At 42.1% G+C, this 23,518-nt stretch overlaps 1 protein-coding gene across 1 annotated transcript in view; it reads right to left on the bottom strand.

Annotated features, from left to right (window-relative positions):
- Positions 1-693: 693 nt before the first annotated feature.
- HYDIN (HYDIN axonemal central pair apparatus protein) overlaps positions 694-23,518 on the bottom strand; it is a 429,930-nt gene continuing 407,105 nt past the window's right edge. Inside the window, exons 84-86 of the mRNA XM_063597736.1 lie at positions 16,955-17,185; positions 8,384-8,608; positions 694-6,660 (exon numbers count right to left, since the gene is read on the bottom strand). Of these exons, the coding sequence (XP_063453806.1) occupies positions 6,178-6,660; positions 8,384-8,608; positions 16,955-17,185 (939 nt within the window). The 3' untranslated portion in view covers positions 694-6,177. The remainder of the gene's footprint in view (positions 6,661-8,383; positions 8,609-16,954; positions 17,186-23,518) is intronic.

The following is a 23,518-nucleotide window of genomic DNA, read 5'->3' as shown; positions in this document are numbered from 1 at the left end:
GGGTTCTTGGAGTCGGATTCACTTAACATAATTTATTCAATAGTCACCGAATTCACTAGTTCATTGAGTAGTCGGTCACTTACCAATTTCCTAGATGCAGACGTTTCCCTAACTGCAGTAACACTGTCATCACTTTCACCATATTTTAGCCACTTGTATTATCTATTTAATGTTTTCCTCAAATCAACTCACTTTAAAAAATACCTTAAATCTCTTTTAGCTTTGCTTATGCCCTAAAACCATGAGTTTGAATAGGTATATTTTTTCTAAGACACGTCAAAATAAATTCTCAGTTAAAAATGGCACTACCTGTCTACCACCTAAGATCTCAGGTACCACCAGTGTCTGTCACTCCACCATTTGGGGGTGTGTTTACCATGCTCTGATGCCTAGGAGGGCTGGTTACAGACAGAGAGAAAGGCCCCAGATCTGCTGAGTGCGGGTCTCTAGATAGGTCCCCTGGAAAGCAGCCCCTTCAGCTGCTTCGGGAATCACATTACATGGTGAGACAGAAATCCCAACTATGTGGCAAAATATTTAAAAGCAATTTATGGCCGGAGTGTGGTAAACATGCAGTTAACAGGGAGGTGCATCAGCCTTTCCTATCATAAGCTTTCAGAGTGAACAGGGACTTAGGACAAGGGCTAGATTACAGTGGAGTTCAAAGAATAACAGTTTCAGAATGCATGGTGATACTTTTCTTTAATGAATGAAAAGTGCATATATAGGCCTTATAACAGTCTTGAAAATGGAGTATTTTCCTCAACAGAAACAGGGACACAATGAGTAAAGGACAAAGGTAGGCAGAATTCTAGGATGACCTCCAATATTCCCACCCCTTCGTGTTCATGCCCTGTATTATACCCTCTTTCAGTGTGAACGACTTGTAAATATGATGGGCTATGCATCACTCACATGATTATATTATGTAATATCGCAGAAGAGATTTTGCAGATGTAATTAAGGTCCCTAATCAGCAGACATTGAATTAATAAAAAGAGAGATTAACTTGAGTGGGCCTGACTGAATCAAGTGAGTACTTAAAAGAGATTAGAAGAAATTTGAAGTGGAAGAGAGACTCTCCTGTAAGGACTTTAGTCATATGCCCACAAAGGAATGAATTTTGCCAACACATTGAGGGTCCTTGGAAGCAGATCTTTCCCTAGTTGAGCCTCCTGATGAGGATGCAGCTGGCCAGCACCTTGATTTCAGCCTTGTGGAACCCTGAGCTGAGAATCCAGTTCACACTGGGCTCTCAACCCATGGAAACTGTGAGATAATAAATTTGTGTTGTTTTGCTCTCCTAGTTTTGTGGTAATTTGTTATGCAGCTATAGAAAATGAATACAAAGGCTAATCCAAAACTCTGCAAGTCATGGATATATCACGTCTAGAAAAAGCCATAAAAAATGTATTCTCCTATACTGGTGGGGTTTTCATAGTTGTTAAAATCTTTGCTGACACAATCCTATGAATGAAGGTAGGTGCGCTAACAAGTAGTAGTAGTACTGCCAAGGACATCTCCAAATGTCTTGCAAAGTTTGGTTTTAGGATTTTGATGATGGTTGATGAAAAACACTGAAAAAACGTAAATCAATGGGAATGATTTGGTTCTATTTCTCCAATGTGTGTGCATTTCCACGGGACCCATATCTAATATATTTCATGTTTCTTTTGCTTTTTGGTTTGGCTTTTTCTTAGAGGTGAACTGAATTTCCCAAGGGTAATGATACAATTTTTAATAATTCAAAACAATAAGGATTTTTTTTTTTTTACCAGAAGTATTCTTTTCTCCTGAAATTATATTCTGGCTCAGGTTGCTAAGTAACCAGTTTTTTATTCAAGGCCCAGACCAATGCCTACCTTTAGGTCAGAAGTTCCTAGGAAGAAGTGGTTCTTTTCTCTAATATCTTGAAAAATGCCAACTAGGTAAGATTATTTATGCATAATTGAGCTAGCAGTGGTGGTAAAAATAAAGCCCAAAGGCTACCCTTGCCTTCCACCCTTGTTCCTCTTCTCTGACCTGTGACCATTCCTGTTGAAACTCTTCTAGACTAGGGGATAACTGATGTGCCTGACTGCATACTAGTCATCATTTCACAGTTACAGTTCATCTGCATCTGTGTGATGCTTGGTTGTCATGCTAGAACTTGTAATAGTTCTGTAACAACTATTCATAATAGCTATTACAAGTATGTAAAAGTTATGACATAACTTGTAGCAAGAGGCTGCTGATGACATTGTAAGAAATTGTACCAAAATCTTGAACTGTGCAAAGCAGTTTCTCCAACAGCAATGTAATTGTAGCTGGAGTTTCAGGGCAACAGGGTTTAAGGTATTAGGTAGAGGTCTTGAAATGTGGCAGGCCCTCACCAATGTTACAGTATTGTCACCTCTGACTTGAGGCTCCTAAAGAAGTGGTTAGACTTAGCATGCCACACTCACTGGGGGCCCAGTGTGGAACGAGGCCAGGGAGCCTCATTCCCATGGTATTCTGTGCACAGTGCTCCTTGGAGTTCTGCCACACAGCTACCCTGACATTTTCTGAACATCCCCCAGTTAGAAGTCTCCTGGTCTGCTTTGCTGAGAATGGATTCTCCAATGTAACTTCCACAAGCATGTGTTGGAAGGGTTATTTTCATCAAGCCTGCTGTTAAGCTACTTTGCCATTCCAAATTTGCTAATATAAGACTATTTTGTTATTGTTTGAGGCTAAGGAAGCACAAGAAAAACCTAAAGGGAAGAAATGCACCCAATCTCAAACCAGCCTGGAAGAGGGTTCACACTGGGGCAGGATCTGAGCTTGGCTCTTGGTCCCAGGGAGAAGGAACTTCCTCCTCTCTCAGGGGCTAGGAGGATTTGGACCCTAGACTCAGTGGTGTTATAGGACCAACACGTTTGTGTGCCCACTGTGCAGTAACAGACCAATGCACAGAGACAGTGGGGATGCAGCAGAGAAAGTGATGATCAAAGGTCACTGAGTGATGAGATGGGAGGATACCCTCAAATCCATCTCCCGGAAGAGTTCTGGGCTGGGGTTTTTAAGGGGATCCTGGAGGGTGAAGGACTGAAAAACCAGGTGACTGATTGGTTGGGTAAGATGGATGAAATCATCAGGATGTGGAAACTGCATTCTTTGGTGAATCAGCTTCTCGTGAGGTCCTTCAGATCAGCTGATGTCAGTTGTTTCACTGGTACACAGGACCAAGAATAAATATCTCAAACGGAAAACTTAACGTTTCCTAATGTTCAAGTTGTTATCTCCAGAGCATTGAGGGGAACTATGATCTTTAGCAGGGTCTACGTGATTCTGAAACAGCAGGCACCAAACAGCTATGAGGAAGCAGGTCTGAGCGCAGGCTGATCTAGTGATTAATGCTGAGTGTGCTGCAACCTGGGTTCGTTTTTGTTTCTCCCCCTCCCTTCTCCCTGATCAATTTTATAAAATGTATATGGACAGCTTCAGTGGCTTGGGGAAGCACTGGAACAGGTCTGAAGTTGGGGGAGTTGCCCCTAGCCACCCGAAGGCTGGCTATAAGCCATGCTAGGGCTGGTGGCATGTTAGCCAAGATTTCACACAGCTTCTTCCACCTTTTCTTTAGTCTTAGGGATCACTTGGTGTACCACATTGACCATTACTGAAAAAGTACACCCTTTTGAAGAGTAGGGTGAGGAACCAATTGCTTCCCTTCTCCTAACCTATACCTCTGGTGAATAGGTGGAAGGAGGCACATTTTGGGGAGGGTTAATTTCATCAACTAGGTCCTATGCAGATTTGGTAAGACTTCTCAGGACTGTAATGAAAGAGTTATGGCTGTGGGTTTGGCAAATGTCAAGTTTTGCCAGGTACCTTAAAGTAGCACTCTCAGCTGCAATGTGCATGCAAATCGCCTGGAGGTCCATGAAAATGCAGATTCTGATTCAACAGGTCTAGGGTGGGGCCTGAGGGCCTGCCTTTCTAACAAATTCCCAGGTGATGCTGATGCTGCAGGTCCATAGGCCACTCCGAATAACCAGGAGGCTCGAGGCTTTAGAGTCGTGGTTCTCACAGTCTGATTGGTCTCACCAACGAGCATCACCAAGAACTGGTTAGAAATGCAGATTCTCAAGCCCCACCCAAATCTCCTAGATCGGACTTCCTGAGGGTGGGGCTCAGCAATCTGTTTTAGTAAGCCCTCCAGGGGATGCTGATGTATACTAATATTTCAGAAGCACTGACTTTATACAGATGCTGTATATTTGCAAGTCATCACTCTTGCTCATTGATCTTAGCATCCTCTCAGATTATTGGTCAGAGCGATCTTTGCTCACTTAACCATTGCGAAAATCTGTCATCTGGTTGTCTTTAGACCTATCAGTAGTGTCTTTAGAGGTTATAAGAATAAATTGTCTATTAAGTATGGCAGTCCTCCTCATCTATGGCTTCAGTTACCTGTGGTCAACTGTGGAATGAAAATATTTAATGAAAAATTCCAGAAATAAACAATTCATACTTTTTAAATGGCATGCTGTTCTGAATAGCTTGAGGAAATCTCATGCCATCCCACTCCATCCTGCTCAGGATGTGAACCCTCGTCTAGCGTATGCATGCTGTAGACACAACCTACTTGATAGTCACTGAGTAGATGACTTGGGGTTAGCAGGTCAACTGTCATGGGATCGCAATGCTTGTGTTCAAGGAAACCTTATTTAGTTTAATAATGGCCCCAAAGCACATGGGTAGTGATGCTGGCATATTATTATAATTATTCCATTTTATTATTATTGTTGTTAATCTCTTACTGTGCCTAATTTATAAATTAATCAAAGGTATGTATGTAAAGGAAAATACCACAGTATATGGAGTGTTCAGTACTATCTGTGGTTTCAGGCATCTACTGGGCACCTTGGAATGTATCCCCTGAGGATGAAGGAGGACTATTGTAAAGGTCTGTGTTTATAGACATTCTAGAAAAAGCTTTTTTGGTCCTAGAGTATACTGGGCTAGGGTTGTGGGGAGGTACAGAAGAAGTAGAAGAGTCTCCCTCCATGAAAGCCACCTCTGACAGGTATAAGGGCTTGCTAAAAGATTGCCGGGCCACACCCACAGACTTTTGATTCAGTCGATCTGACATGGGGACTGAGAGTTTGGATTTTTAATAAATTCCCAGGTGATAGTACTGCTGCTGGCCCAGGGACCATTTTTGAGACCCACTTCTTTACGGCATTCATTCCCAAGACGCCATCTTCTTCCAGTCTCCTGCCCCTCTTGTAGGAGGGCTGTGGGGGATGAGTGTGGGGAGCAGGTAGAGGCAGGGGGACCCTCCATCAGAGGTGTATGTCTGCAGAAGCAAACCCATGCCAGGGCCAGACTTTAACCATCTGCTATACAAGTTAAATATATATAATAAAGATGCCCACACCCCTCTCCAGACCAATTACATCAGATGGGGACTGGGCACGTTCAGAGTGAGAGTTAGGTGGTCCTGATATGCAGATGGGTTGAGAATCCCTGCTCTCCTGCTGAATGCTATCCAAGGCGGGGTGTGTGTGTGTGGTGGGGGGAGCTGGGATCTCTATTAGCCTTTCTCCAGGGCCTAGACTTCAGTGAGAACTTTCTGTGTAGGGCAGATGTGGGATTCAGACACTGATGGTATAAAAGCCAAGAGAAAAAGTGATGAGAGTGTCCCTGGATTGCCCTAATGTTATCTGCTCATCCCTTTGAAAATATTTATTTGGCTTTTATGTGAAAGCAGAATAAAATGCCACATCAAAATAGTCATGTCTAAGGGCTTTTTAAACCATTTTGGATTTTAAAAAGAAACTGCAGTACCCAGCGTCACGCATTGCTAAGTGTTGTAGAGTAGAAGGTCATTAGTGTGATACCTGTGCCTTCTTGATAAAAATGGGAATTATTACAAAGTACTTGAGCTTTGGGGCTATGTCAAGAAACTCAATTTAGGGACTTACAAGGATTCAGTTGTCTAAAATATAGAGCTGTTGTGTGTAGTTATAATGTTTAATATGGAATAGATATTTCATATCTATATTTGGAAAACACATAATAGGGAAATCACTGCCCTATAATTGTATGAGAAGAATAAAAACAGTTCCTTTAGAATTCTTATTGTTTTCTCTATTCTTTTTCAGGCTAAGACAATGCATAGCTTTTGGTTGATACAGGTAACCCTGGTTACCACTAAAGGGTGATCCCCTTCAGATAATAAACCCATTTAACTCCAGTTTCACTCCCTTCACCAGGAGGGCAGCTCACAGTCAGCTTGGTGGTGATGGGGGTTTTGCTGCCAGATGGGTTTCCTTCAAAGGAGACTGTGATGTTGTTGACCTTCTTGGGCCGCACAGACTCTCCAGCGCGAATGGTGAAGGCTGGGTTATCCACGATGATGGAGAAGGTCACCATGTGATAGAAGACATTCTTGAAGGGGATGATTATGCTGTACCCGGCTCGGATCGAGAAGGGACCTTGGGGCTTGGGAGGCAGAGCCATTCCAAAGAGGGGGATGATATACTCTCCACCTGCAAGCGATGATAGGATCAGGATGCCCTTGGTCTCACCCAGGTGGCTGGGCTCGAATAAGACTTCCACACTGGCTTCAGTGCCTCCCTGGCCTCCTGGGGCTGCATTAATGAGTTTTTCTGCATGGAAGTCTGTACAGTCGGTCTGAAAGGGGAACAAACAAACTCAGCTCACGTGAGATCCTGATGAAGAGCACACCAGGAGCTCAAGTCTACCCCAGCCCCTCCACTCCTGGACATCAAGCAACTATGTCTATGTGAGACTGGGAATGTTATAAAGTTGTGTCCTTATAACTCCCTTGTAGGGTAGGTATTACTAATTATTATTTCTATTTTGCTACAAAGAAACAAAGGCAAAGAGATGTTAATAATGTGTACTGAGACACACAGCCACATTATGTCAATAGGGCAGTCATGGATGCTGATCCCCTATATTCGGTTCTTTCCTTCCATGCACATGGAAGACCAAACATTCTGGTTCCTTGCAGATGGGTGGTGCTAGTTCCAGACAACTAGCTGTGAGCAGAAGTGAAAGGTGTCACTTCCATGCTAGAGCCTTTCATTGCCAATTTAACTCTTGTCAGGGTGCTTTCACCGCTCTAATACTGTACTGGAAATATTTGAGATGGTGCTTGAATCCCAAGGGACTGAGATGAGCAGGGTCCCCTGCTGGCCTCTCTGGAAAATTGCTCAAATGAGAAACAAGCCTTCATCTTAAGCCCCTGTGATTGCTACTGCACCTAACCTAGCATCTCTTGGCTGATACAACTGATAAAGAGCCTCTGCCTCTTGGCTACAGCCACAAGATCTCTGATTTTACCTGGGTATGTGACTGCCCAGTACAAAAGCTACCTTTCCTAGCTCCTTTGTTGATAGGTGTGGTCCTGTGAAGTTTTGTTCCATGGAATATTAGTAGAGGTGATATATACAACTGTCCCCTCTTCCCTTGTAGCTGGCTGGAATGTGGATGTCCTGATAAACTATCTTGGCCCACGTGGACCAAAGCAGCTCCCTTCAGAGGGCAGAGCATCGGGACAGAAAGTGTCTGGGTGCCTGGTGTCAGCGAGCTGCCATTCCAGCTCAAACTGCTTATGCCCAGACTGTTATTTGTGAGAGAAACCGACATCTAACTTGCTGTTATTTGTGGTTTCTGTTTTTTAGAATTTTATTTTATTTTTTTAAATAGAGATGAGGTCTCGCTATGTTGCCCAGGCTGGTCTTCAACTCCTGGCTATAGCGATCTTCCCACCTGAGCCTCCCAAAGTGCTAGGATTGCAGATGTGAACCACTGTGTCTAGCTTTGGGTTTCTGTTTTAGTAGTTGAACCTATATTCCAACTGATGTAACAGCTAATGTATATGGAGCACTTACTATAGGCTAGGCTCTAAGAAAATGGCTTTAGATACATATTTAAAATCCTTATAGCAATCCTGCAAGGTTGGGGGTATTATCCCCATTTATAAATAAGCTTAGAGAGCTTAAGCAAATTATTCATACAAAGAGTAAGTGGTGAAGCCAGGACTCAAACCCATGTCTGTTTGATTCCACAGCCAATACCATGACTACTAAGCTATACTGTCTCCCTCTGTGGATCACTGGGCGTGCTGTGTGAAACAAAACTCCCCTACACTCCATCACAGCTTGTTAAGACAGAAAGTCTATAAGGGAAGAACCCAGGCCTGGTGCTGTTTGTTTCTAGCTGGGAGTTTCCAGGCTAGATTCAGGCGTCTGAGGCAGCTGTCACCATGACAACGAAGCACCTGAGTCTCTCTGAGTCTCACATTCATGCTCCCTGTGTCTCCTCTCATTGTTTTTGAACCCAGCGTTCATGTGAGGGAAGGGCAGAAGGTAGAGCAGGGGCCACTCACCCTGCAGTAGTATTCTGTCCTCTGCCGTGTGTAATTGATGAACTTCACAAGGATGATTTGGCTGCTGCCAAGGACAGTCTGGAAGTGAACGGGCTTTTCCGGAAGTGCTGGCGTGGCTTTCAGATAGAGCTCATACTGGTAGTAACCCAAGTCAGTGTTGTGCAAAGTTAGTCTTCCGAAGGTTTCTCCAGCTTTCAGGGGCTGGAATTCAAATGAGAACGTGCCCTGGAAGAGAAAACAGAGGATCCTGTCATGCTGAAAGGCTAATTCATCACCTGCCACCTAGAGAACTGACCAAGGCTCCATAGCAGGTTGGGGGCAGAAATAGTGCACATGATCATGCTGTTCTTGCTCCTGGGGAACCTCTGTCCAAACCAGCCCACCCTCTCTCCCCTGTACCTCTCCTAGCTTTCTCTAGTTCAGGTGATTCTATATCTGGGATCTCTATGAATCTAAGTGCAGGTGTTGGACCGTCTCCTGAGAAGCGCACATAGGGAGATGTGGAGATGGGTGAGTGCTGCCAGTAGGAGGGCTGAAGCTTAGGCAGCTCCTTCTTTGCTCATGGCCAATCTCAGAACAGCGTCCTGGGTTCTGCCATCCTCCATTATTACCCATGGCGAAACAAAGCAAGAACAGAAAGCATTTCTTATATAGCAAAACAAGGGAAACAATTCGAATGTATTATTAGTAGAAGATTAGTTAAACAAATTATGGTTTTCTTATTTCAGTGGAATATTGTGTAGCCACTAGAAAGGATGAGGTAGAGCGGGGCCTGGTGCGGTGGCTCATGCCTGTAATCCTAGCACTTTGGGAGGCTGAGGCGGGTGGATCACAAGGTCAGGAGTTCGAAACCAGGCTGACCAACATGGTGAAACCCCATTTCTAAAAAAAACACAAAAATTAGCTGGGCGCAGTGGTGCGCGCCTGTAGTCCCAGCTACTCAGGAGGCTGAGGCAGGAGAATCGCTTGAACCCGGGAAGGAGAGGTTGCAGTGAGCCAAGATCGTGTCACTCTAGTCCACAGCCTGGGCAACAGAGTGAGACTCCATCTCAAAAAAAAAAAAACCAGAGGTGTAGAGCAATACACATCGAAATGAAACGTGTTGATGTTGATGATATTTTAAGTGGAAGAAAGCAGGTTCCAGAAATGCATATATAGTATGAGCTCTTTTTTGTGAAGAATATGTCTATGGATGTATAGAAAGAGACTGTAAGAATATATACCACACTATTACCAGTAGTTACGTTAGGGTGGGAAAATGGGATTCTGGAGACTTATTTTCAATTTCATATACTTTTATATAGGTAAAATTTGGTTTTACTATGAGTAAGTATTTAAAAAAATAACTAGTTCTTATTGAAAAATATCAGAGGCTGGGCTCAGTGGCTCACACCTGTGCTTTGGGTGAGTGAGGCAGGAAGATCACTTGAGCCCAGGAGTTTGAGACCAGCCTGGGCAGCATAGCGAGAGCCTGTTTCTACAAAAAAAAAAAAAAAAAAAATTAGCTGAGTGTAGCAGCACACACCTGTAGTCCTAGCTACTCAGGAGGCTGAGGCAGGAGGAGTCCTTGATTGTAGGAGTTTAAGGCTGCAGGGAGCTATGATCATACCACTGCACTCCAGCCTGGAAGACGCAGTGAGACCCCATCTCTAAAAAAGTTTTTTAAAAAAGAAAAATATCAGAATAAAAAGAGGATATCGCTGAAGTTATAGTTGTTTAACAAAAAAGAATATAGTATAAGAATTTAGATAATTTTACCACAATTTAAAAACTAGATAAAATAGACATGTGTATAAACAAATATAACCTATAAAAACAGACCTCACTTTGGGAGGCCGAGGCAGGTGGATCACCTGAGATTGGGAGTTTGAGACCAGCCTGACCAACATGGAGAAACCCCGTCTCTACTAAAAATACAAAATCAGCTGGGCGTGGTGGCGCATGCCTGTGATCTTAGCTACTCGGGAGGCTGAGGCAGGAGAATTGCTTGAACTCGGGAGGCGGAGGTTGTGGTGAGCCGAGATCACGCCATTGCACTCCAGCCTGGGCCACAAGAGCAAAACTCCATCTTGGGGAAAAAAAAAATCAGACCCAAGAACATATAGAAAATCCACTTAGTTCTATTAATATAACCGCTAGAGAAATGTAATCAATAGTAAAAAAAATCCTTAAAGAAATTCAGGTTCATAAATGTTTACTCGTAAGTTATACCAGACAATCAAGGATGAAAGAATACTAGTATTCCACAAATTCTTTCAGAGAAAAGACTAAGAGGGAACCCGTTCCAACCAGCATAAAGTTGATACCAAAATCCAACAATAATAGGAGAAAGAAAAATTGGATGCCAGTCTTTCTCCTGAACATAGTGAATTTTAGAAGATGGTTGGGTACAAAGTCATTATACAGAATAAATGAATTGTAGCCAGGTGTGGTGGCTCACGCCTGTAATCCCAGCACTTTGGGAGGCTGAGGCAGGAGGATCACTTGAGGCCAGGAGTTCAAGACCAGCCTGGCCAACATGGTGAAACCCTGTCTCTACTAAAAATACAAAAATAGCCATGCATGGTGGCACATATCTGTAATCCCACCTACTCAGGAGGTTGAGGCATGAGAATCGCTTGAACCCGGGAGCTGGAGGTTGCAGTGAGCCTGATCACACCACTGCATTTCAGCCTGGGTGACAAAGCGAGACTCTGTCACAAACAAACAAACCCGAAATAAGTGAATTGTAAAAGATGATGGGGTACAAAATCAATATACAAAAATCAATTATATTTCTATATTCTTACAACAAATAATGAAATTTTAAAAAGATACTATTTGTAATAGCATCAAAATGTATAAAACCTAGAAATAAGCCTAATAAAAGATGAATAAAGTCTCTACATAGAAAACCAAATAAATGCTATTGAGAGAAATTAAAAAGGACTTAAATAAGTGGAGATTTGCTCATGGATTGGAAATCTCAATATTGTAAAGATATTAATTTTCCTTCTGATAGACAGGCCCAAGATGGTCCTCAATAATCCCCACCTCTGGGGATTCCCAGCCTCGTGTAGTCTTCTCCCATATGATACCAGGGGCTGACCTGTGTGACCACCGGCATATGGCAGAAAAGATGGCATGTCACTTCTGAGATTAAATGATGAAAGACTGTGGCTTCTATTCTTTTTTTTTTTTTTTGAGACAGAGTCTCGCTCTGTCACCCAGGCTGGGATGCAGTGTTGCCATCTCGGCTCACTGCAATCTCTGCTTCCCAGGTTCAAGCGATTCACTTGCCTCACCCTCCTGAGTAGCTAGGAATACAGGCACATGCCACCATGGCCGGCTAATTTTTGTATTTTTAGTAGAAATGGGGTTTCACTATGTTGGCCAGACTGGTCTCGAACTCCTGACCTTGTGATCCGCCTGCCTCGGCCTCCCACAGTGCTGGGATTACAGGTGTGAGCCACCGCGCCCGGCCTGTGGCTTCTATTCTTGTGCACTCTTTCTCTTAGATCTCTCATCCTAGGGGAAGTGAGCGAGCTGCCATGTTGAAAGCAGCTCTAGGGAGAGGCCCGCATAGTGAGGAACTGAAGCCTCCAGCCAACAGCCAGCAGGGAGCTAAGGCCTTTCCAGCAACCACACGAGTGAGTTTGGAGACAGAAAATCTAGCCCCAGTCATGCTTCGAGATGACTAGCGTCCTGGCTGACAACCTGATTCCAGTCTCCTGAGAGACCCTGAGCCCAAACCACCTGGCCAAGGTGCTGCTCTTAAATCCTGATCCTCAGAAACTGCGCAGACAGTAAATGTCTGTTGTTTTAAGTTGCTAAGTTTTGGTTCATTTGTTACAGATCAACAAATAACTAATATATTCTCAAAATAATCTATAGATTCAATGTAATCCAAATCAAAATCCCAACAGGTTATTTTTCTTTTCTTTTTATTTTTTATTGAGGAACTTGACAAGCTGATTTCAAAATTGATATGTAAATGTAAAGGGCCAAGAATAGCTAAGATACTCCAGCAGAACAACAATATAAGAGGTTACTAAGTCTCAACATAAAGCTGGAATAATTGCTTGCTTTACCAGACATCAAACCTTACTCTAAGTAGGTAGTAATTAGGATGCTCTGATATTGGCACAAATTCAGTAATTAGATCATTATGATATCATAGAAAAGCTAGAACAGACCCATGCATAGATGAACTTGATTTATTTCATAAACGGCCCTGCAGAGCAGTGGGGGAAAAGATGGCCTTTTAAGTAAAAACAGTATGAGACAATTTATATCCATTTGGAAAAAAAGAAAACTTGACTTCTGCTCACATATGAAAGCAATTTCAGGCTTTAGGCAAGATGATTGCAGCAGCGTAGTTTGGTATCTCCCCAAATCTCCCCACGAAATGCACAGATCTACTAGGTTAACAGCAGCAAGAACACATGGCCACGATTTATAACAAAACTCAGTGAAAAGGTAACCCCTCAAATCCCAAAATACTAGTGGGTAGGACCAAATTACTAACAGCTAGCAGATGGATGCGGTATCAGCCACTATAGAGGAAAAGCAGGAGGAAGGCAAAACAGCATCAGTCTCGAGAGCCCAAGAACCCAGAATCGCCTCTGAATTGGGGGCTCTCATGCAACCTGGAAAACTTTTCTTCCCTTGACATTGCATGAACAGGCAAAACCTGGAAAACCCGATAGGACAATTTGACAATAGCAGCCTAAGCTGGAGGAATATTTCGGGCTCCAGTTTATAGTTAATTGCAAAAACTGTTGCGATAAGATTGGACAATATGGGGCAGTATAGGCCATTTGAATGCACAAAACCAAGTGACTGAAGCTCCTTTCTAAGATAAAACTCCTGCACTGAGAGAAATTTATGAAAGTAGAATCTATTTGACCACAACAGAGACACTAGGGGTAAAGGAAAGATAGAGCTCAGAAAAAGGTGGGGATGAGAGCAGAGAAAATAAATCTTAAAAGCATAAGGCTGTATTTGAAAAAAAAATCAACATTTTGCAGTTACAACAGAGGAGAGAGCCTTAGATAAACAGGTTACCTTCTCCTTCCAAGAGTATGGAAAAACCTAACATGAGCAATGGAAAAGGAGGATGGTACAATTATACACAAAGTTATCATCTTAAAAAAGTGAATGTGAGTGAGTAACAATGAAGACAAGATGGGAAGAGATATCTACAAAACAAAAGAGAAAAAGAAAACAGAACACCCCAGATAACGAGAAAGCACAGGGGGGAATATAAACTTGACTATGTCAGTATATTAAATACAAATAATATAAATACTCCAGTGAAAAGTAAAGATTGCTAGGATGGATTAAAAAAACAAATCTGGCTGGACGTGGTGGCTCACACCTGTAACTCTTGGGCTCAAGCAATCCACCCGCCTTGGCACGTTGGGAAGCTGAGGTGGGTGGATTGCTTGAGCCGGGGAGTTTGAGATGAGCCTACAAAAAAATATAAAAATTAGCCAGGTATGGTGACACGCACCTGTAGTGCCAGCTACTCGGGAGGCTGAGTTGGGAGGATCACCTGAGCCTGGGGAGGTTGAAGCTACAGTGAGCTGTGATCACCCACTGCACTCCAGCCTGGGTGTCAGAGTGAGACCCTGTCTCAATCCCCTCTCCACCCCCTTCTCTTAAAATCTATCTCATCTATATGCTGTTTATAAAAGACACATTTAAATTATAAGGGCACAGAAAGGTTGAAAGTATGACAATTAAAACATACACTATGCAAATACTAACAAGAAGAAAGTTGTATTAATAGCCGACAAAATGATCTTCAAGGCAAAATCATTAGTAGAGACAAAGAAGATCACTTCGTAATGAAAACAGTTTCAAGTTACCAGAAAAATACTATCATTTTTACTTTACCAAAATATAGTTCAAAGTATATGAAGCAAAACATGACAAACTACAAGAAGAAACAAACAGATCCACAATCATAGTGATATACTTTAATGTATTCTCTTAACTGATTAAAAAAAAAAAAGCAGACAAAAATGTCAGTAAGAATACAGGAAATTGAACCCGGCTGCGCACAGTGGCTCACGCCTGTAATCCCAGTAGCACTTTCGGAGGCTGAGGTGGGCAGATCATGTGAGGTAAGGAGTTTCAGGTGAGCCTGGCCAACATGGCAAAACCCCATCTGTACTAAAAATATAAAAATTAGCAGGGCGTAGTGGTGTGCGCCTGTAATCCCAGCTACTCGGGAGGCTGAGGCAAGAGCATTGCTTGAACCTGGGAGGCAGAGGCTGCAGTGAGCTGAGATTGCGCCACTGCACTCCAGCTGACTGAGTGAGACTCTGTCTCAAAAATAAACCTCAAAATGGCAAACGCATCCTTTTAAAAAATAGATGGAGGATAAACAACAACAACAACAACAACAAAAAACCACCCCACAGAACCACACACTGGGCCATAAAAACAAGTCTAAACACATTCTAGAGAACTGAAATAATATAGAATATGTTCTCAGATCACAACGTAATTTAAAAAATAACTAGAAAAATCCACATGTTCAGAAATTAAGAAACTCTTCTAATAACCATTAGTTGAAAAAGAAGTATTAATCACAAAAATTAGAACCTTTTTGAACTGAATAAAAAACACTACCATCACAATTTGTATAACTGCTAAAGCAGTACTTAGATATTTATAATTTTAAATGTATAGCTTGGAAAATCAAGAAGACTAGAAGTCAAAGCACTAAGCCTTCATCTTAGAAATTAAATAAGCCCCCAGTATCCCAAAGGAAGCAGAAGGAAGGAAATAATAAAGACAAGAGCAGAAATCAAGTAACCAGAAAGCAAGCATACAATAGAGTCACAATGGAGACAAAAGATGCATTTTGGAAAGAAACCTCTGGTAAGACTAAGAAACAGAGAGAAGGCACAATAACCAATATTAGAAATGAAAAAGCGACGTCACATTACAAAGGTAATATGACATTAACAACTTTATACCAACATTTTAATATATGGATGCAATGAACATGGTCTTATTACTGATGCAAGAAGAAACAGAAAATCTAAGTAGTCCAATAACCCATTAAAGGAATTGAATAGTAGTAGACAAATAAGTAGCAGACAATCTCTCCCACCTCCACACATACAAAAACCCACTAGGCCTAGGTGGCTTCATCTGTGAGTTCAAGAAAGACGTAATTTCAATCTTTTGTAAACTCACAGAATCCAGAAAGTGAGAAAATGCCTGACTCTATATGGCTTGCAAAACTTTGATATGCAAACTGGACAGAGACAGTACGAGAGAGGAAAACGGTGGTCTAAGCTCACTCATGAACACAGATGCAGATCTCCTATATATAATATTACCCAACTGAAATCAATCTGTTTGTAAAAAGGGAAATTAAGTCCACGAGGAGTTAGCAGTTTATCAGATTAGTAACCTTAAAAAACCCGACAATACCAAGGGTTGGTGAAGACGTTGAACATTAGGAACTCTCATCACTAATTGGCAATTACCTACTAAAGTGAAAGCTATGCACACTCTATGACCTGTGGTTCTACTCCTAGGCATATGCTGTGGAACAACGTATGCCTATGCGCATTGGGAGGATACATGTACCAGGAGATCCATGGCCACATTTTTCAGGATAACTAGACATTGAAACCAACACAAATGACCAGCCACTGAAGAAGGAAGTCGGCTGGAGCTGGAGTGAGGGGAACTCATCAGGTGGGCTGAAGGTGGAAAAACAGAAGAGATTTGATAGAATCTGGACAGTGAGAGTTTGGAGAGATAACCAGATAAAAAGACTCCAAAGAAAGTTCCTCTCCCTGCCAGTTCACAATTCTGTAATTCCAGCCATGCCCTCCTAACCACTGTCAAAGTTTTCTTGTGCTCCTTCCTGAAGTAGTGTGTGTGTGCGCACACTATTACATACCTTGTTTTCCTTTTCACCACACCTATTCTATACTATTTTATTTTATTATTTTATTTTATTTTATTTTATATTATTTTGAGATAGAGTCTTACTCTGTTGCCCAGGCTGCAGTGCAGTGGCACAATCTCGGCTCACTGCAGCATCCACCTCCCGGGTTCAAGCAATTCTTCTGCCTCAGCCTCCTGAGTAGCTGGGATTACAGGCGCCCACCACCATGCTGGGCTAATTTTTGTATTTTTAGTAGAGATGGGGTTTCACCATGTTAGCCAGGCTAGTCTCAAACTCCTGACCTCAAGTGATCTGCCCTCCCTGGCCTCCCAAAGCGGTGGGATTATAGGTGTGAGCCACTGCGCCTGGACTCTATACTACTTTTATAATTAAGAAAAAACAAGAAAAATAGTTTTAGCTGGAACAAAGAAAACAAACAAATCACAGAGACAAGGTTCGTAAGAGAGAATTCCAAACGATGTGCCCAAGCTCCTATGAGGACTTTAGCAACAAGAAAAGGAACATGAGGGTGATTGTCCCATCCCCTGCCTTCCTGACCACTGTCAGGGCTGGCCCACCCTCTGGGGATGCAGAGTGTGGATCCAGAGATCTCATGGGTGGAAGCCACTCTCACAGCTCTCAGGGAGCCCCCGACAGCCAAGGGGCCGTACCTCGGAGTTGGCAGGCACCACAAACTGGGAGGGCAGGGTGATGTCGGGCATCCGGCATTCCGTGGAGAAGGTCACCGAGTAGGGCAGAGGGTTCTCCAACTTGATGGAGGCTGACGCAACTTGCCGGACTGGGGTCACCATCTCGATGGTTTTGTTGATGCCTGAAGGGATGACCCTGAAACTCACATTGTAGTACAAGAACTCATTTGTCACCTCGTTTCGGAAGATCACCTGCATTCACGGGGAGAGAGGGAGGAAGGAGGGAAGAGTAGGGGTGAGCCGAGGGTCCTCTGCACATTTTCAGAGGCTCCTTCTCTTTTTTAGCATTGTTTGGCACATGAAGCACAGGTACCAGGCTGACAGGACCCTCGCAGCCTACCCGGATCCCTGCCAGCCAGACTTTCTAGTTAGGGATTCCGGCTCCTCCCAGATGAGAGATTATTAAATAGCCTGGGCTTGCTTTAGAAGAGGCTAGATAGAGCAGGACTGTCCAACGCCAGCACTTCCCTGGTGGGGACAGCTGGCCGGCTCTGGAAAACAAGCGAGACCTTTGAGGTACGTTTCAATGGGCTTTCTTTCTTTCTTTCTTTCTTTCTTTCTTTCTTTCTTTCTTTCTTTCTTTCTTTCTTTCTTTCTTTCTTTCTTTCTTTCTTTCTTTCTTTCTTTCTTTCTTTCTTTCTTTCTTTCTTTCTTTCTTTCTTTCTTTCTTTCTTTCTTTCTTTCTTTCTTTCTTTCTTTCTTTCTTTCTTTCTTTCTTTCTTTCTTTCTTTCTTTCTTTCTTTCTTTCTTTCTTTCTTTCTTTCTTTCTTTCTTTCTTTCTTTCTTTCTTTCTTTCTTTCTTTCTTTCTTTCTCTTTTGAGAGGGAGTCTCACTCTGTTGCCCAGGCTGGAGTGCAATGGCATGACTCGGCTCACTGCAACTCCCACCTTCCGGGTTCAAGTGATTCTCCTGCATCAGCCTCACAAGTAGCTGGGATTACAGGCGCCTGCCACCATGCCTGGCTAATTTTTGCAGTTTTAGTAGAGACGGGGTTTCATCATGTTGGCCAGGCTGGTCCTGAACTCCTGACCTCGAGTGATCTGTCCGTGTTGGCCTCCCAAAGTGCTAGGATTATAGGTGTGAGCCACTGTGCCTGGCCACAATGGGCTTTCTTCCTATTCCTGTTGCTGCTGGGATAGTTTAAAAACAACAATAGCATCTGACACTTAATTAATGATTATTGTATGCCAGGCAATAAATAGAAATGCTTAATTAGTTAATTCACACAATTCGTAGGAACTGTTATTATGCCACTTAACCTTTTTAAATTAAATTAAATTAAATTTAATTTAATTTAATTTTTATTTTATAAAGATGAGGGAACTGAGGCTTAGCAAACTCAAGTATCTTGCCCAAGGTCACACGTAAAGAAGAGTCAGGACCAAGATTTGAACCCAGGTTAGACTGACTCCAGAGCTCACACTTGTTAACGACACTATACTGTCCCTTCACCCCTGCAACGGACTTCTTGTGCTGCTCACCTCTTTAAGTTCTTTTCCCTGGTGACTGATAATGTTCAGCATCTTCTCGTGTTTTTATTGGTCATTCACATAGCTGCTTTTATGCAATAGGGTCTATTCAAGTGGTTTGTCCTTTGTAACATATTGGGTTGTTTTATCTTATTAGGAGTTAATAGTTCTTTATATAGTCTGGCTTTTTACTTTCAACTTCTTTGTGTCTTGAAGAGCTTCTAACATTCCCTTTTTTTTTTTTTTTGAGATGGAGTCTTGCTCTGTCACCCAGCCTGGAGTGCAGTGGCGCCATCTCAGCTCACTGCAAGCTCTGCCTCCCGGGTTCACACCATTCTCCTGCCTCAGCCTCCCAAGCAGCTAGGACTACAGGCGTCCGCCATCACGCCTGACTAATTTTTTTTTTTTTTTGTATTTTTAGTAGAGACGGGGTTTCACCGTGTTAGTCAGGATGGTCTCTATCTCCTGACCTCGTGATCCGCCCGCCTTGGCCTCCCAAAGTGCTGAGTTTACAGGCTTGAGCCACCGCGCCTGGCCTTCGCTCCCTGTCTTTTAATTGGAGTGTTTAGCGTTTTACATTTAAAGTGATTTTTTTTTCTTTTTTTTTTTTTTTGAGATGGAGTCTCGCTCTGTCGCCCAGGCTGGAGTGCAGTGGCGCAATCTTGGCTCCCGGCAAGCTCCCCATCCTGGGTTCACGTCATTCTCCTGCTTCAGCCTCCCAAGTAGCTGGGACTACAGGCACCCACCACCGCGCCTGGCTAATTTTTTTGTGTTTTTAGTAGAGATGGGGTTTCACTATGGTCTCGATCTCCTGACCTTGTGATCTGCTCGCCTCGGCCTCCCAAAGTACTGGGATTACAGGTGTGAGCCACCGCGCCGGGCCTAAAGTGACTGTTTATATGTTTGGCCCGAAGTCTGCTTCCTTGCTAGTTATTTTCCACTTGTCCCTTTTATTTTTCATTTTTCTGTTGTTACTTTCCTGCTTTCGTTTGGATTGATACACAATCTTTTGGCATATATTTTACTTCCTCTACTGGCTTCTTAGTCATATTTTAAAACATATTTTTTTTTTTGAGATGGAGTCTTACTCTGTCACCCAGGTTGGAGTGCAGTGGTGCGATCTCAGCTCACTGCAACCTCCACCTCCTGGGTTCAAGTGACTCTCCAGCCTCAGCCTCCCGAGTAGCTGAGATTACAGGCATGTGCCACCACGCCTGCCTAATTTTTGTATTTTTAGTAGAGACGGGGTTTCACCACATTGGCCAGGCGGGTCTTGAACTCCTGATCTCAGTTGATCCGCCTGCCTCAGCCTCCCAAAGTGCTGGGATTACAGGTGTGAGCCACTGCACCTGGCCTTTAAAACAATGTTTAGTGGTTGTTCCAGAGCTAAAAATGAATCCTTATCAACATTTATTAAATGTTAATATTTTATCACTTCCCACTTGACAATGGATGCTTCCTGGTCCCTACCTCACACTTAATAATAACCTTGCCTTAGCATCACTTCATTTGCCTGTCCACCCCATCTTTTGTGCTTTTGTTATCATATCTTTTATTTCTATATACATAAGAACATCCACCTTAGAATGTTATTATATTTGTTATAAACTGTCAGTAATCTTTTAAGAAATCCAAGAAAAAACCCTCCAAATATATATTTTGCATTTCCCTAGGTATTGACCATTTCTAGAGCCCCTCTTTTCTTCTTGCAGACTGGAGTTCCCATCTGGTACCATTTCCCTTCAGACTGAAGAAGATCTATTAACATGTTTTGCAGTAATGTAAATCTGCTGACAATGAATGTTCTCAGGTTCTTTTATATGAAAATGTCTATTTCACTCTCAGTTTTAAAGGACATTTTTAGTGGATAAAGAATTTTTAGATGGACTGTTTCCTTTCCTTTCAGCGCTTTACAGATAGCTTCCATTATTTCCTAGGTGAAGCCAGAACTCTAGGATAGCCATTGTTATCGCTGTCCCTCTCTCTGTAATATGTATTTTTTCCCCCTGGCTGCTTTAAGCTTTTCTCTTTATCTTTGTTTTTTGGCAGTTTGAAAATGAAACGATGCCTGATGTGTACAGGCATAGTTTTCTTTGTATTTCTCCTGCTTGAAGTTTGCCAAGTTTCTTGGATCTATAGTTTTTTTAAAAAAACTAATTTTTAAAAAAATATCCAATTAGGAAAATATCAGTAATTATTTTTTCAAATACAGCCACACCTCCATTGATTGCACTTCACTTTATTGTACATTGCGGATATTGCATTTTTAAAAATAAATTGAAGTTTGTGACAACCCTGTGTTGAACAAGTCTATTAGTACCATTTTTCCAACAGCATGTGCTCACTTTGTATCTCCGTGTCACATTTAGGTAATTCATATTTGAACATTTTCCATTATTTTTATTTTTCATAAATATGGGGTCTGACTGTGTTTCCCAGGCTGGTCTTGAACTCCTGACTTCAAGCAATTCTCCTGCCTTGGTCTCTCAAAGTGTTGGGATTATGGGCATGAGCCACCATGCCTGGTTGTTTCATTTTTTTGATATCTGTTATGATGATCTGTGATCAGTGATTCTGGATATTGATATAGCTTGGCTTTGTGTCCCCACCCAAATCTCATCTTGAATTGTAATCCCCACATGTCAAGGGAGAGACCTGGTGGGAGGTGATTGGATCATGGGGGTGATTTCCCCCATGCTGTTCTCATGACAGTGAGTGAGTTCTCAGGACATCTGATGGTTTTATAAGGGGCTCTTCCTGTTTGCTCACCACTCTCTCTTGCCTGCCACCATGTGAGATGTGCCTCTTCCCCTTTTGTCATGATTGTAAGTCTCCTGAGGCCTCCCCAGCCCTGTGGAACTGTGAGTTAATTAAACCTCTTTTCTTTAGAAATTACCCAGTCTTCGGTATGCTTTATAGCAGTGTGAAAATGGACTAATATAAATGTTACTATTGTAATTGTTTTGGGGTGCTATAAACTGTGCCATACAAGATGGTGAACTTAATCAGTAAATGTTGTGTGTGTTTGGACTGCTCCACTGCCTGCCTATTCCCTCATCTCTATCCCTTCCTCGGGCCTCCCTATTCCTTGAGACATAACAACATTGAAATTAGGCAAATTAATAACCCTATAATGGCATCTAAGTTAAAGTGAAAGGAAGTGTCACATGGCTCTCACTTTAAGTCAAAAGCTAGAAATGATTAAGCTTAGTGAGGAAAACGTGTCAAAACCCGAGGTAGGCAGAAATCTAGGCCTCGTGCACCAAACACTTAGCCAAATGAAGAATGCAAAGGAAAAGTTCTTAAAGGAAATTAAAAGAGCTACTCCAGTGAACTCACCAATAATAATAATTATATAATAAGAATTATTGCTGATATGGATAAAGCGTTAGTGGTCTGGATAGAAAATCAAACGAGTTATAGCATTCCCTTAAGCCAAAGCCTAATCCAGAACAAGGATCTAACTCTCTTGAATTCTATGAAGGCTGAAGAAGTAAGGAAACTGCAGAAAAAAGTTTGAAGCCAGCAGATGTTGGTTCATAAGGTTTATGTAAAGAAGCTGTTGCCATAACATAAAAATATAAGGTGAAGCAGCAGGTGCTGACGTAGATGCTGCAGCAAGTTATCCAAAAGATCTAGCTAAGATAATTGTTAAAGGTAGCTACACTAAACGACAGATTTTCAATGCAGATAAGCCAGCTTTCTATTGGAAGAAGATGTCATTTAGGACTTTCATAGCTAGAGAAGAGAAATCAATGCCTGGCTTCAAAGTTTCAAAGGACAGGCTGACTCTTGTTCAGGGCAAATGCACCTGGTGACTTTCAGTTGAAGCCAATGCTCACTGACTATTCTGAAAATCTTAAGGCCTTTAAGAATTATGTTAAATCTACTCTGCCTATGCTCTAGAAATGGAACAACAAATCCTGGATGACAGCACATCTGATTTCTAATTACAGGGTGGCTTACTGAATATTTTAAGCCCACTGTTGAGACCTACTGCTCAGAAAATAGATTCCTTTCAAAATATTACTTCTCTTTAATAATGCACCTGGACACCCAGGAGCTCTGATGGAACTGTACAGGAGATGAATGTTGTTTTCATGCCTGCTATTCTGCAGCCCACAGATGAAGGAGTCATTTTGACTTTCAAGTCTTGTTATTTAAGAAATACATTTCATAGGGCAATAGTTGCCATAGATAATGATTCTTCTGATGGGTCTGGGCAAGGTAAACTGAAAACCTTCTGGAAAGGATTTGCCATTCTAGATGCCATTAAGAACATCTGTGATTCACTGGAGAAGGTCAAACCCTCATGTATGCCTTTGAGGAGTTCAAGACTTCAGTAACTTGAGAAGTAGAGGAAGTAAACTGTAGATGTAGCAGAAATAGCAAGAGAACTAGAATTAGAGGTGGAGCTTGAAGATATGACTGAATTGCTACAATCTCATTATAAAACTTGAATGAATGTTGAGTTGCTTCTTATGGATGAGCAAAGGAAGTGGTTTCTCAAGATGGGATTTATTCATGGTGAAGATGCCATGAACATTGTTGAAATGACAACAAAGGATTTAGAATATTCACAAACTTAATTGATAAAGCAGCAGCAGGATTTGAGAGGACTGACTCCGATTTTGGAAGAAGTTATATTGTGGGTAAAATGCTTTCAAACAGCATCACATGTTACAGAGTAATTTTTCATGAAAGGAAGAGTTAATTTATATGGCAAATTTCATTGTTGTCTAATTTTAGGAAATTGCCACAGTCACCCCCACCTTCAGTAACCACCACCCTGATCAGTCAGCAGCCATCAACATCGAGGCAAGACCCTCCACCAGCATAAAGATTATGACTCACTGAAGGCTCAGATGATCATTAGGATTTTTAAGCAAATAAGTAATTTATAATTCAGGTATGTACGTTACTTTTAAAGACCTAATGTTATTGTACACTTAATAGACTACAGTACAATGTAAACATAACCTTTATATGTACCAGGAAACAAAAAATATTGTGACTCACTTTATTGCAATATTAGCTTTGTCATGGTGGCCTGGAA

This window comes from Pan paniscus, chromosome 18 (assembly GCF_029289425.2).
Source record: "Pan paniscus chromosome 18, NHGRI_mPanPan1-v2.0_pri, whole genome shotgun sequence".
Classification (NCBI taxonomy): domain Eukaryota; kingdom Metazoa; phylum Chordata; class Mammalia; order Primates; family Hominidae; genus Pan; species Pan paniscus.
This window is presented reverse-complemented; position numbering and strand designations above follow the sequence as displayed.